General features: G+C 51.7%; 1 protein-coding gene across 5 annotated transcripts in view; it reads right to left on the bottom strand.

The window, feature by feature from the left end:
* Positions 1-12,516, bottom strand: part of LYN (LYN proto-oncogene, Src family tyrosine kinase) — a 675,065-nt gene that overhangs the window by 336,380 nt on the left and 326,169 nt on the right. For all 5 annotated transcript variants that reach the window (XM_069621063.1, XM_069621062.1, XM_069621065.1 and 2 more), the window contains 2 exons: positions 8,875-8,923; positions 8,683-8,788 (listed from right to left, as the gene is read on the bottom strand). In XM_069621063.1, coding sequence (XP_069477164.1) covers positions 8,683-8,788; positions 8,875-8,923 — 155 coding nt within the window. The remainder of the gene's footprint in view (positions 1-8,682; positions 8,789-8,874; positions 8,924-12,516) is intronic.

Raw genomic sequence — 12,516 nt, 5'->3', positions numbered from 1 at the left:
TTTGGTATTTTTTATCAGAGGAGAGGGAACTGAACCCAGCAGTGGAAGAGGAGTAGTGGGAGAAAAACGGGCCACTCTGCCTCTGCTGCTTTCGCAGAGGTCAGCTCGGTGAACTGTCCAGCTGACGAATCTTGCAGTCCACGATCCCCCGAAAAGGATCTGGAGTGGAAATCAGACTTTTGGGGTAAGAAGACCTTGCAGCTGGAGGTTGAGATAGGACCGACAGCGATTTGGCAAGTGCTAGCTTTGGTTTTTGCCAAATCAACATCCGTGAAACTGTGGAAGAGTTCTTTACCCCTCAAAGGGAATATATAGAACCTTCTCCTGGACCTCCTTTGAGAACTTGGTTGCACCTAGCGACGCCTGGCGGGTGATATCAACGCTGATCATAAGACTGCACGCAGATGTTTTGACACGATGCATGGCAGCATCTAGCAGATCCTGAGCCAGGACTCTGCGTCGGACAAGCCAGTCATGAAATCTTCAAGTCTCTCATGGGGAATGAACTGCTCAAATTCTGAAACCTCTCTCCATGTAGCCAGGGGAATTTTGTAACTAGCATCAATCCTTTCGTTTATGTGCTGGCCAGTAATTGTTTTTTCCCACACCGTGTGAAATTCTGCCAAAATGCCCTTTTTAAGGAAAATGTCTGACCCCCTCCGGAGTCTTTAATGTAAAGGCCCCTGATAGAAGTCCCCCCTCGCCCGTAGCGCCGGAGGATCGGGAGTAGGAATGTAAAAAAAAAAAAGTCATACGACCCAGCACCCTGTCAAGAAATGTCCTGCTGGAAGAAGGTGGATCCACTTCTTTGTGAGCATTCAGTGCCTCCCTTTTGGCAGGATCATCAACAGGCGGTGTAGAGCGTGGAACAGTGAGCACTGGCTCAGGCTCCTTTGGGTCCAGAGGCCGCTCTACCGGAGGGGGTGGGGGTAGGGGTAGGAGACCTTTCCACTGGCCTGGGAGGAGGCCGCAGAGGGTCCGAAGAAAATAGCTGATCCAGTCGACACTGGTTGAGGCGTCATTTTGAGACCCTCTGTGGTGACACGCATCACAGGTCCATCAGAGGCCAGCATGGATTTGGCTGTCATTTTAGGAGCTTTGAATTGATCTTTTAGCCCTCCTTGAGGGATCCTCTGCAAAGCCAGTAAATAAGGACTTTAGATGCTTATCCATCCTATACACTCCCTCAGACTGGCTGGTGCTACTTTTAGTCCCCAGAAGGGGAACATCAGGGGAGACTCTAGTTCTTTTAGCTCCCGGAGGAGGAACCTCGGGAGAGACCCCAGTACTTTTAGCACCCAGAGGGGGAACCTCCAGGGACACCCTGGTACATTTAGCCCCCAGAAGGGAAAAGCCAGCATCCAGTTTAGACCCTGCTTGGGGTACCTCAGCGTGAACCCTGCTGATGCTAGAGGGCGTACGACTCCTCCAAGAACTGGATGACCCCAGGGAGGAGTCACCCGGATGGGGTGCCCTGAAAGAAAGGTACTTACTAGTGACTTCCCTTTTCTTCAATGGAATTTTGTCGGTGTGCGGGAGGGCAGTTATGGAAGGGTCCGCCGCTGCACAGTGATGCCTGCAGAAGTACACATGGCAAAACCCTTAAGCTCCGGCATAGGCAGAGGAAAAGAATACGGCCGCGGTACCAGGATAGGAAGACAAATTTGAAGGACAAAAGCTGGGAAGACAAAAAAAACCTGCAATGCCAAGTGTGTCCGATCCCGACCACATGGAGAAAAGGACTGAAGGCGGATGCACTGGGCGGGGCTCAGGAAGGCTGGGCTAAAGCCACACGCACTGGCCCATGTAAAAAGTGATTCAGCATTGAAAGCGGAGGAGTGGGAGAAAAAAGGACAATTTTTTTATACTATCAAAAAGTGGTCCTGTCCGTCTCGAAGTACAGAATAGTATGGGGGAAAGAGAACGGTACGTATGAGTATTGCAGATAAAGAAGCAAACTAAGTGTCGCAGCTCCCATCTTCTGCAACAGTCGTCCCATTAATCTATGAACTCCTCCCATTATTAACAGTTTTCAGTAAACAATTAAAAGGAACAAGTTACTTACCTGTAACTGTTGTTCTCCAGCATGGGTCCGGCATGGATTCACATGCTCATGAATATTCCCCGTCGTCAGGCTGGGAATCCTCGGTAAAGAAAAAAAATCAGTATCAGTTTCGTTTCTGATCTGTCTTTCTTAGTAGTAACCAATCACTGATCTCTGGGTCATACTGCCCCCAGCCAATGACTGCCCTCTCCCTAAGCCCCGCCCCTGGCAGCCATCCTCAGATTTGGTAGCACGCCAAGTGGCAGTATGACTAAGTGAAGAGCTGCAGAGGGGCAGGTGGGAGGGTTCGCATGTGAATCCATGCCAGACCCTTCTGGAGAACAACAGTTACAGGTAAGTAAGTTGTTCCTTCTCCAGCATGGGGTCTGGCATGGATTCACATGCTCATGAATAAAAGAATACATAGCAGTATACACATGCACAACCACGGGAGGTGGCAACATGCTCAACATTAAGCAATACAACAACTCAACATTAAGCATCTCTTGCCTCCTCACCAGGCTCATCTTAAGCGAACAGGTTGTGCAGCACTGCTTGGCCGACCCTGGACTCCTCCCTGGAGTCCCGATCGACGCAGTAGAATCTTGTGAAGGTGTGCGTCGACCTCCATAGCAGCCCTGCAGATGTCTAGCAGGGGCACACCAGACAGGAACGCTGTGGTAGCAGCGATCGCTCTGGTCGAATGGGCTCTCGGACGGCCGGGCAGCGGTCGGTTTGCCAACCGGTGACAATGCATGATGCAGCCGGAGAGCCATCTGGAAATGGAAGTCTTCAAGAGAGCCTTCCCTTGATTCACAGACCCAAAGTTCACAAACAGTTGTGACGTCTTCCAAAAACTCTTCGTGCGGTCCATGTAGAACTTCAGCGCTCTAGCTACATCCAGCGAGTGCAAAGTCCTCTCGGCCGGCGTCAAAGGCGACGGGAAGAAAACTGGTAACACCAAGGGCTCGTTGAGGTGGAAGTCCGACGGCACCTTGGGCATGAAGGAGGGGTGCGTTCTCAGAACCACTCTTGTGTCATGAAAAGTCAAGTATGGAGGCTTGGCCAGCGACAGCAGGTACGGCAGCACTTGAGGGGCCGTAATTCGCAGAGGGTTAATCTTCTGTGCACAGCACCAGACAGAGAACCTCTTCCATTTATGACCGTAACACTTGAGAGTTGAGGACGCCCTGGCCTTTGCAAGAACCTCTCTGCAATCAGCCGGGATATCGTACCCTCCAAACTCTAGTGCTGCAGGAGCCAGGCCTGCAAGTTCAGCGACTGTGGGTCATGGTGGAGAATGGCACCTCCTTCTCTGGAGAGAAGATCCGCGTCCGCCGGCAGCCTGACTGGTGGGGACGTTGACAAGTCCAGAAGGTACGGGAACCAGACCTGCCTCGGCCACGCCGATGCAACGAGGATCATCCGGCACCTGGACTTCTTGAGCTGGTTGATGAGGCGGAGCAGCAACGGCAAAGGAGGGAACGCGTATAGAAACAGGCCGTCCCAAGGGAATGAGAAAGCATCGCCCATGCTCCTCGGCTGTGGAAACCTGCTGGAGTTTGTTGCCGTCGCGAACAGGTTGATCTGGGGTTTGCCCCATCGTTGGAAGAGTCGATCCACTTGATCCTGGTGCAGTTCCCACTCGTGGCACAAGCGCAGCTCCCTGCTGAGTTAGTCGGCGATGGTGTTTTTTATTCCTGCCAGGTGGAAGGGAACCAGAAACATCCCCTGGGCGACGGCCCAGTGCCACAGATCCTGGGCCTCCTTGGATAGGGATGGGGATCTGGTATGTAGAACATCGTGGTGGTGTTGTCGGTGAAGATCCTCACCACTTTGTCCTTGAGGGACGGGAGGAACGACTTGAGCGCCCAGAACACAGCTCGGAGCTCCAAGATGTTGATGTGAAGAGACCTCTCCTCGGGGAGCCAAAGGCCTCTTGCGTGGAGATCTCTGGTGTGGGCCCCCCAACCCTCCAGAGAGGCGTCCGTAGTCACCGTCTCCTGAAACGCCGGGGTTTGAAAGTCCGTGCCCGTCGTAGCGGACGCATCCGAAGTCTGCAAAGGGGCACAAGGTAGATGCATGAGGACATCATCCCGAGCAGGGACTTGATGGACCTCACCCTGGCCAACAGGCGCCGCACCTTGCCCAGCATGGTCTTGGTCCTCTCCTCTGAAGGGGAGGAAAATTGCTCCACTGTATCGAGCTTCGCCCCCCAAAAACAGTGCTACTTGCGACGGAACCAGGTGGGATTTGGGGTAGTTGATGGCGAACCCCAGCTCCATGAGCAACCGGACGGTCCTCGCCGTATGATCGACGGCGAGTTCCCTTGACCTTGCCCGGATTAGCCAGTCGTCCAGGTAGGGGTAGACGTGGATCCCCTGCAGGCACAGCCGTGCCGCCACTGGTGCCAGGCACTTGGTGAAAACCCTGGGTGCCGACTTTAATCCGAACAGTAGGGCTCTGAATTGGTAGTGGCGTCCCTGAACCGCTAACCTGAGGAACTTCCTGTGCCTTTTTAGCATGGGGATGTGGAAGTAAGCATCCTCCAGGTCCAATGACGATAGGAAGTCGCCTTCCTCCAGCTGTCCCAGCACGTGCTGGAGGGTGACCATCATGAATTTATGCGCCTTGATGTATTTGTTTAACCGACGCAGGTCCAGGATGAGGCGTCAACCGCCTGTCTTCTTTCTGACAAGGAAGTACCTTGAGTACACTCCGGAGCCCTGGATCCTCCTGGGGACGAGCTCAATGGCACCTTTCCGGAGCATCGCCTTTACTTCCAACAGCAGTTGAGGGATGTGATTCTCCTTCCTGGCCACGGGAGGAATGCAAGGGCACTTCTTTAGGAATTGCAGCGAGTGCCCGTTGGCCAGGGTGTCCAACACCCAACGATCGGTGGAGATGGACTCCCACACTCTGACGAACTTCGTCAGCCGGCCTCCCACCGGGGTGCTTCAGTGGGAGCCCGACAACCCGGCCGGGTCAGTCTTGCTTGGAAGCGGCCTTGCCGCCTTGGCCTCCTTGGCGATGACAGCGGGAACCCCCTTGCTTGCCGCGACCTCTGTAGGCCTCCTGGGAAGAGGAGAGGGCCGCTTGGCGGTAAGTGGAGGAGCCACCGCTGGATCCTTTGGAGGCACCCTGTCTGCCTCCGTGGCTCCAAAAGGGCCGTCGCTGCTGCAGCACCCCAAGCGCCCGGGCCGTCTCTGAGTCGGTCTTGATGGCCTGTAGAGACTCATCCACCGCCTTACCAAAGAGGTTGTTGCCGTCGAACGGCATGTCCAACACTCTGGGTCTGGATGTCCTTGCGAAAGTCTGTCGCCTTGAGCCATCCTCGTCATCGGAGGCAAACTCCGTTGCCCAGTTGGCGAAATCCGGTATCAGCAATGTCCGTCGTCACCGTTATGGCGTGATCCAACGCCACCTCGCCCTCCTGCAGAATTTCTAGGGCCTCCGGCCTTTTATCATCAGGCTGGAAATCTAGCAGGGGAGCTATCTTGAACCAGAGCTCCCTGTCATAGCGGGCCACGATAGTTAAGGCATTGGCCGCCTTAATCGTCGCCGCCGCCGACGAGATGACTCGTCGTCCCATAGAGTCCAACTTCTTGCCCTCGCTGTCCGGCGGGGAAGTGGAAGTTGAGGCCACCGTGCCCGCTGCCTTCTTCTTAAACGCTGCCGAGACGACCGAGTCCAGCGTGGGCTGGGCCCTGAGGCACAAGGGGGCGGCATCGGGGACTCGATACTTCCTCTCGTACCTGTCCCTCTTGGCGGGTGTCGTGGTAGGGTTCTTGAGGACAGCAAGCCCCTCGTCCCAGATGTCGTCGAGTAAAGGCACCGCGAGGACCGTCTTCCTCTTAGCCTCTCGTCGTTGGTACAGAAACCCCTCCTTTTTCTGTTCTTCAGGGCAGAGCTGGAAGAGCTCGGATGCCCTGGTTATCATGGCGTGGAAAGAGCCAACCTCGTCGGCTGGGGACGCCCGCGGGGGGAGTGGCGACGGGATGTCCGCTGTGTCATCGCCGCCGTCATCGTCCGTCCCCGTCGCCATATCCGTCGCAGTATCCTCTCCCGTCGAGGGGGATGAGGGGTCCACCGGTTTCGCAGGCACAAAGGGCGGAGCGGGGTGGACTCTCCTCCGCTTGTTCAGAGGGCTTCCCGACGGACCTGGTTCTGGCTCCTCCGTCGGGGTGCATGGCAATCTCGTCCTTATCTCGGTACATAATGATTGGATTGCCAACAAAATGGCCGCCTAGCTATCCTGGGACTCGGGCAATGGCCGTGACGGACGGGATGGCCGCTCCACTGGGCTCTGTTCGTCATCGCTATCTTCGATCACGTCAGCAGGGACCGTCCCCTAGGATCGAACCTTCTCGAACCTCTCGTTGAGGTTTATGAACCTCTTGCTGAGGCCTATGGATCTTTCGTTGAGGCCCTTCTCGGTCTCCACCAGTTCCTCCTCAGAGGCTGATTCCGAATCTGTAATGGCCACCGGCCCCCCCCCCTCTTTTTCAGCCGGGGGCTTCACGGGGGTCTTAGCGACGGGCTGGAAAGAGGATTCCCTCCGCGGTGGCAGGGATACTCTGGGCCCAGAGGCCGTTTCCATTGGCGTAGTCCCAGCCGTCTCCGCCAGGGCCGCAGGGACCACTTCGGTAGAGGCCTTAGTCGGGTGGATCAAAGCCCTCACCAACTTAGGTGCGTCCTGGGCCTTCGCCTTGGGGGGAGGGTCAGCGCCTTGCTCCCCCCTTCGAGATCGACCGGGTCCGCTCCAGCGGCCTACCTGGGTTCTCGGACTTCCTCTTCCCCGAAACAGAGCTTTGGCTCGTGGTCGAATGTGCCGGGGAAGTAGCGCCCTGCTTGGTAACCAAAGAGCCCGACCTTTCGGCGCTCCCAGAGCCCGCGGACTCACGGTGCTTGGCCTTCTGTTGGGCCCCTGTCGCCGGGGGGCCCTCAAAGGACTCAGAAGCCCGCTCAGACTTCTTCTTCGCCTTCTCACTTGCTGTGCCCTTCTCCAGCCAGGTGGCGAGGCGGGAACGACTATCTTGTTTGGTCCGTTCCGAAAGGTTCTTGCAGAACGCACAGTCCTTCTCCATGTGCGTCTTGTCCCCATGGAGGCAGTAGAGACATCGCAAATGCTCGTCCTCCTTGAAAACGTTATATAATCCGCATCCAGGGCAGTTCCTGAACAGCTTGGATCCGGGCGTCGAGCTCCCCTTGTCCTGGTCCATGTCCATTGAGGTAGGCCGCAGATCTTCCGGAATCCTCCAAGAAGTGTAAACTCGACGAAACCTTCACCCTTGAGGGGCGTAGAAGAATTCTGAATCGGGTCCCCGTTAACGGAAGTAGAAACGGTGAAGCTTGAGGCTCGATTAAACCGAAAAAAGGAGAAAATCTCCTGGAAAAAGTGCAAAAATGCAGCAAAACTCGAGAGCTAAAGCACGAGGACTCCCAACACTTGAGCGTGCGGTAAAAATCTGAGGATGGCTGCCAGGGGCGGGGCTTAGGGAGAGGGCAGTCATTGGCTGGGGGCAGTATGACCCAGAGATCAGTGATTGGTTACTACTAAGAAAGACAGATCAGAAACTAAACTGATACTGATTTTTCGGCGAATATTCATGAGCATGTGAATCCATGCCAGACCCCATGCTGGAGAAACATATTTTCCCTAAATAAAGTATAGTTGTAAACTTTTCCTGGATGGATATTTGGGACATCTTTTGTTAATTACATAAGATTTTGGTTTAGGCACCAACACTCCCTTGAATTCTCTGTGTGTGCTTTTGATTGCTTACTTTTATAGTTTGTATCATTGTACAGTGCTCTGCTAATCATGTTTTTGAAAAGGTTTGAACTTTTTAAAGGTCTTTAATAAAATAAATCAAACCAATAGTCAATATCCTGGCATAAGAGGAAACCAATTAAGAATCAGGTGTGGGGATAGTGCAATATCGTGATTCAGATGTTTGGATATAGTTATGACACCTCCTGTTAAAGAGCAAGGAATGTAAATGAAATGCACATCGTGGTACTTTTAAACATTTGGTTCTTGGCATGTGTACACATATTAATGTGTCGAGTGAATGCACACTGGAGTCTTACAGGTTTGTTGAAGACCCTGCAGCCTCGTTAATCCCTGGCAGGGGGAGGCACTATATCATTTAGAATATGTATGTCTACAGAGCCTGCATGACCACCTTACTAGCCTCAAGCACATATCACGTTGGAGACCACTCAGCACTGAAGAGCTCAGGGACCCTTTTTAGCCCCGCACCTGTTCAAAATATTAGCACCATGTTCGTATCCATAAGGTGCTGCGTGTTACCTTACACAGGCCCCATGAAAGAGTAAAGGGGGTTGCATCTGCGGTGGAGGTAGGACTTCCTGGCTATCTGTACAATTCACTTCAAATGTGAAATAATAAAGAAAGGATATAAGTTGCAGGCCTACTCCAGGTAGGGATTCCAACTCCCAAAGACACAGCGGGACTGCCTGGGCTCTCTCCCACACTGTGAACAATATTTTGATGTAATAAGTGTTCAGCCCTCCATTCTCAGAACAGAAGAGAAGCATATGCATTCCATCTGCAACACAAGAAGCCCACCTTAAAACACGAAGCAGTATCCACGGACAGACTTAAAACTTACTCTTCCAGAACTCTGAGTTTTTCTCCCTTCTTGAAGGGCAGATCATCCGTGTGGATTGCCTCATAGGGGTACAGGGCCACCACAATCATCCCAGGTTCCTCCTCTTCTGCAGAAATTCAGTGAGACATTTGTTTAGATGCATACGTGGGACACCATAGGTTGCCAACTTGTTTGTAAGGAAACATCACGTACCTTCATTTTTTTGAAACCTCTGGCCTGGTAAAAGGGTTCCACCTGGAGTCTAGAACAAAAAATGAAGCATGTTTCATCAACGTGATCGCAAACTGCTTTTATGCAAACCCATTTCTTTCATGTTGCATATTGTGAAAGTTGTTCTGGCAGGTTATATGTTGCGCAGTTCTAACGAATGTACACATGCTGTTAATGAAGGTTTCCAACTGGCCAGATGTAAGTCAACACAGAATTATCTGACTAGTTGTTTCAGCCGCATTAGAATATTGCCGGATTGCATGCATTTTTAACATCTACTTTAAATGTTTAGGTTTCTAGTGGCACCACCAGCGTTGAGCACTGAGCCCCTTCAGAAAGCATGACAAAATGAACATTAGCAATAGTTTCTAATGAACTGTGTTGCCTAAGACCACCAGTGCAATTAATATATTTTCATAGATGGAAGCCTGCCATAGGAGTATGAATACATGTATCCCATTGTCTTATTGCGATATAGATGTGACATCACTTCTCACATGTGAATTTAAAACATTACTAGCCAATTGTAACATCTTATTACAGCTGGATGCGGACATCACAATGCTTGTTGCCGGAGGTTGGACTAAGCCTAGGCAAACCTTCTCAAAAGTGATCCCCAAGTGACATTCAGGTAGGTTTGTGGGTTCCGGTGGATTTTTCTTCCATCTCCAATAGAAGCCATAAACCTTCAAAAATGTTGGGCACAGCACTGTCGGGCTGATTCTTGAGAAAACAAACATGCATGCAGGAAAGGAGGTTAGAAAGAAGAAATGGAGTCCTTTGCATCTGCAAATGTTTCAAGGTAGGACAGCACACGACACTCGGCAGTAAGATATTTTACTAGACTAATGCACCTGCTGCAGATATTTATTGCAACTTTCAGGTCCTAGCTTTGAATCTGGGCCAAATCAACTCCGCCTTTCGTACTTTAGACTTGCCCTGCCTGAATTACAGGTCGGATTTCTCTTCGTAACACTTTCCAGTGTTTTGTCAAGTTAGTGTAAAAGGCATAGTTCTCCATGTCGTGCTCCAAAGTCTTCTGATTTCTAAAAGTCTGTCGTCTCAAGATCTTCATCTCTGGTTAGTCGGTAGAGTGAGTTTTTGTTTTGGAGAAATGGTGCTCCTAGACCTTCAAGTCCTTTGTCGGTGATGTAGAGGGCCTTGAAAGAGATCCTTTTTGGGATTGGTACCAGTGAAGTTCTCAGATAGCCAGTGTCATGTGCTCCCTCTAGTTGAATGAATTGTATTCTAGCTGCTGTGTTTCGGATCCTATGAAGTTTTTGAGGTAATCCAGCATACCTAGATAAATGCTGTTTACATAGTCGATACTTTAAAGAATCAGCGAGATGGGCAGCATACACTGTGCATGATCAATAAGAGCGGAGATGGCGCTGCCCTGGGGTTCAGGAGGAGTCTGAGTTTGGAAGGTTGCAGCCTATTGTGGGATGGCTAAAAATGAAGGTAGTGTCAAGACTGATTGGTCCCACCATCTTAAGGGAGAGAGTCGTCCTCTTCAGACTTCTCCTGACGCTTGGAAGGATGGGTCGCACAGCAGCAGTTACTGAGAAGCCATCGCCGGTCGTCTGAAAGTGGCTGTGGGCATCTCTCTACTTCCTCCTCTCCGTCATCGTCATTTCTTCATTTTCAGTGGTCAGCTTGTCTTCAGTCTCAGCAGCAATTCCTTCTATGCAGGAACCCAGCCAAAGAGCACCCATGCACCATTCAAAATCTGGGTGATCCCCAGTTAGAACTGGTTCTAGGCAGGCACACCAGAAGACAAAGAACAGCAGGGTTTCTGACTCATCCACTGTTTCCTATGCTCACAGACATGCTGGAGCTTTGGCGGGCTTCACAAAGGATTCCTGCCGAAGACAAAAGTGAAACCAGGACCTCCCTCACCCAACACAGCAGAAGGACCAAGAAAGGACAGAGAAATGGCGAAAAAGGAATTGTGAGAAAACTGAGGGTGTTCTCACAAGTAATCCCTGGGGATCCTTTATTCAGGTGGCCAGGGAAGGGCCATCGCTCTTAGATCCCAACCCTGGGGGTGGACAAGCTAGGGAGGATCACCTGGGCAGGGGGTCCTTGGGGAATGCAGGAGAAACACCTGAGGGCGAGACTTGGTATTCACCCTTTCCGATACCCCCACCTGACATAACCTCAGTCTTCATGGGATATTGCCATCCAAGTCCCATCCTACCCCAGCACTTTCCCTTAAGGAAAAGATGGAAAACATCATCTACCTATCTTAAGAGACCCCAACCAATCCTCATACCTAACACAGAAACTAGGCAAAGGATAAAGAAACCCATTTACCCACAACATATTTATCCCCCTTTTCTGACATTAAGTTACCCAATTTACTCATATCCCCTATGGAACACTTCAACTCCCATAATTCCTATTTCTCCTTTGACTGCCAAAGTAATGGGACGAGGAAAAGACAATCAGGAGTAATGACGATTGCCCATAGAAAAATACAAGCAGCAGCCCTACCTACTCTCTGGCAATGTCCCGTTTACGAGGTCAGGCAAGATCAGTCACAAGACCATTATCACCAACACCTGAAGCCTGTTAAGGAGCCAGCAAGGCATAAAAGGTGGGTCCAGAAACACCCAGTTGAGCGAGCTTTGGATGGTGGAAGGACTGGAAGCCAGGAGGCGGCAGCAGCAGCAGCTGTAACAGCAGGGAGAAGCCTGGAGAGAATGGAGTGCCAGGAGACTGACCCTGTGGGTAAAGGGGGGGGCTGTGCAGTGTGGCGAGGGAGCCATGTCTCCTTGGATCTAGAACTGGGACAGCTGCAGTTTGCTGGCAGGGACCGAACCAGTGCTTGTTCCCCGAGTGAGGTACAGAAGCCCAGGTGGCTGAGGGGCAGGTGGCGAGACCCCGACCTCAGTCTGATACCATTGAAGGACCCACAAGATCTGCACTACTCATGGTGAGAAGTGGAAGCCCAGTGACGTGCGTTTGGCTGAAGCGGGATAACCTCTTTTGAACATTGTGAACCGTTTAGCAGACTGAAGCTCTGATCGCCAAAATGTTGCTGCGGGGAGCTAGCGAAGTGGGAGCAAAACCAACATGCTGCATTCCGGGACTTGTAGTGTGAAAATGGCAAGTCTGAATGCAACAGTAAGGTAGAAGACAGATACGAGAAGTGTGCAAAAGCAAAACTGGGCAGAGCAACACCAGAGGAGCAACCAATCCGAGTGGTTGCGCAGGGAGAGTGAAGGAAAGCCCACCGTTCTAGAAAGTCTCTGACAAAGCCCAGGTACAGAGTTTCTTTGTGAGCATTTGGTGAAATACTACCTTGAAAGCAAAGCACAGAGGTGGCCTCCAGGCAGGGGACAGACCCAGGAGGGCCGCAGAGACCCCACACTAAAGTTTAGTGAACTTTGTGAACATTGCCAAGACAGGCCTAAGCTCGGGGAAGGGAACCCTGAGAGGCCTATTACCAGTTTTGTTACAAGAGAGACACAGACTCGGGTGATGGAAGCCGGAGGGGTCTGGTGTGAAATATTGTTGTACCAGGACCATAGGAAGCATTTTGGGGCAAGGAACTGTTGTGAAAATTGGTCGAAGTCTTCATGCATAATTCCAAGCCAAATCTATGCAGTTTCGAAGGTC

The sequence above is a fragment of the Ambystoma mexicanum genome, chromosome 5q, assembly GCF_040938575.1.
Source record: "Ambystoma mexicanum isolate Mex_15411 chromosome 5q, UKY_AmexF1_1, whole genome shotgun sequence".
Taxonomy (NCBI): domain Eukaryota; kingdom Metazoa; phylum Chordata; class Amphibia; order Caudata; family Ambystomatidae; genus Ambystoma; species Ambystoma mexicanum.
This window is presented reverse-complemented; position numbering and strand designations above follow the sequence as displayed.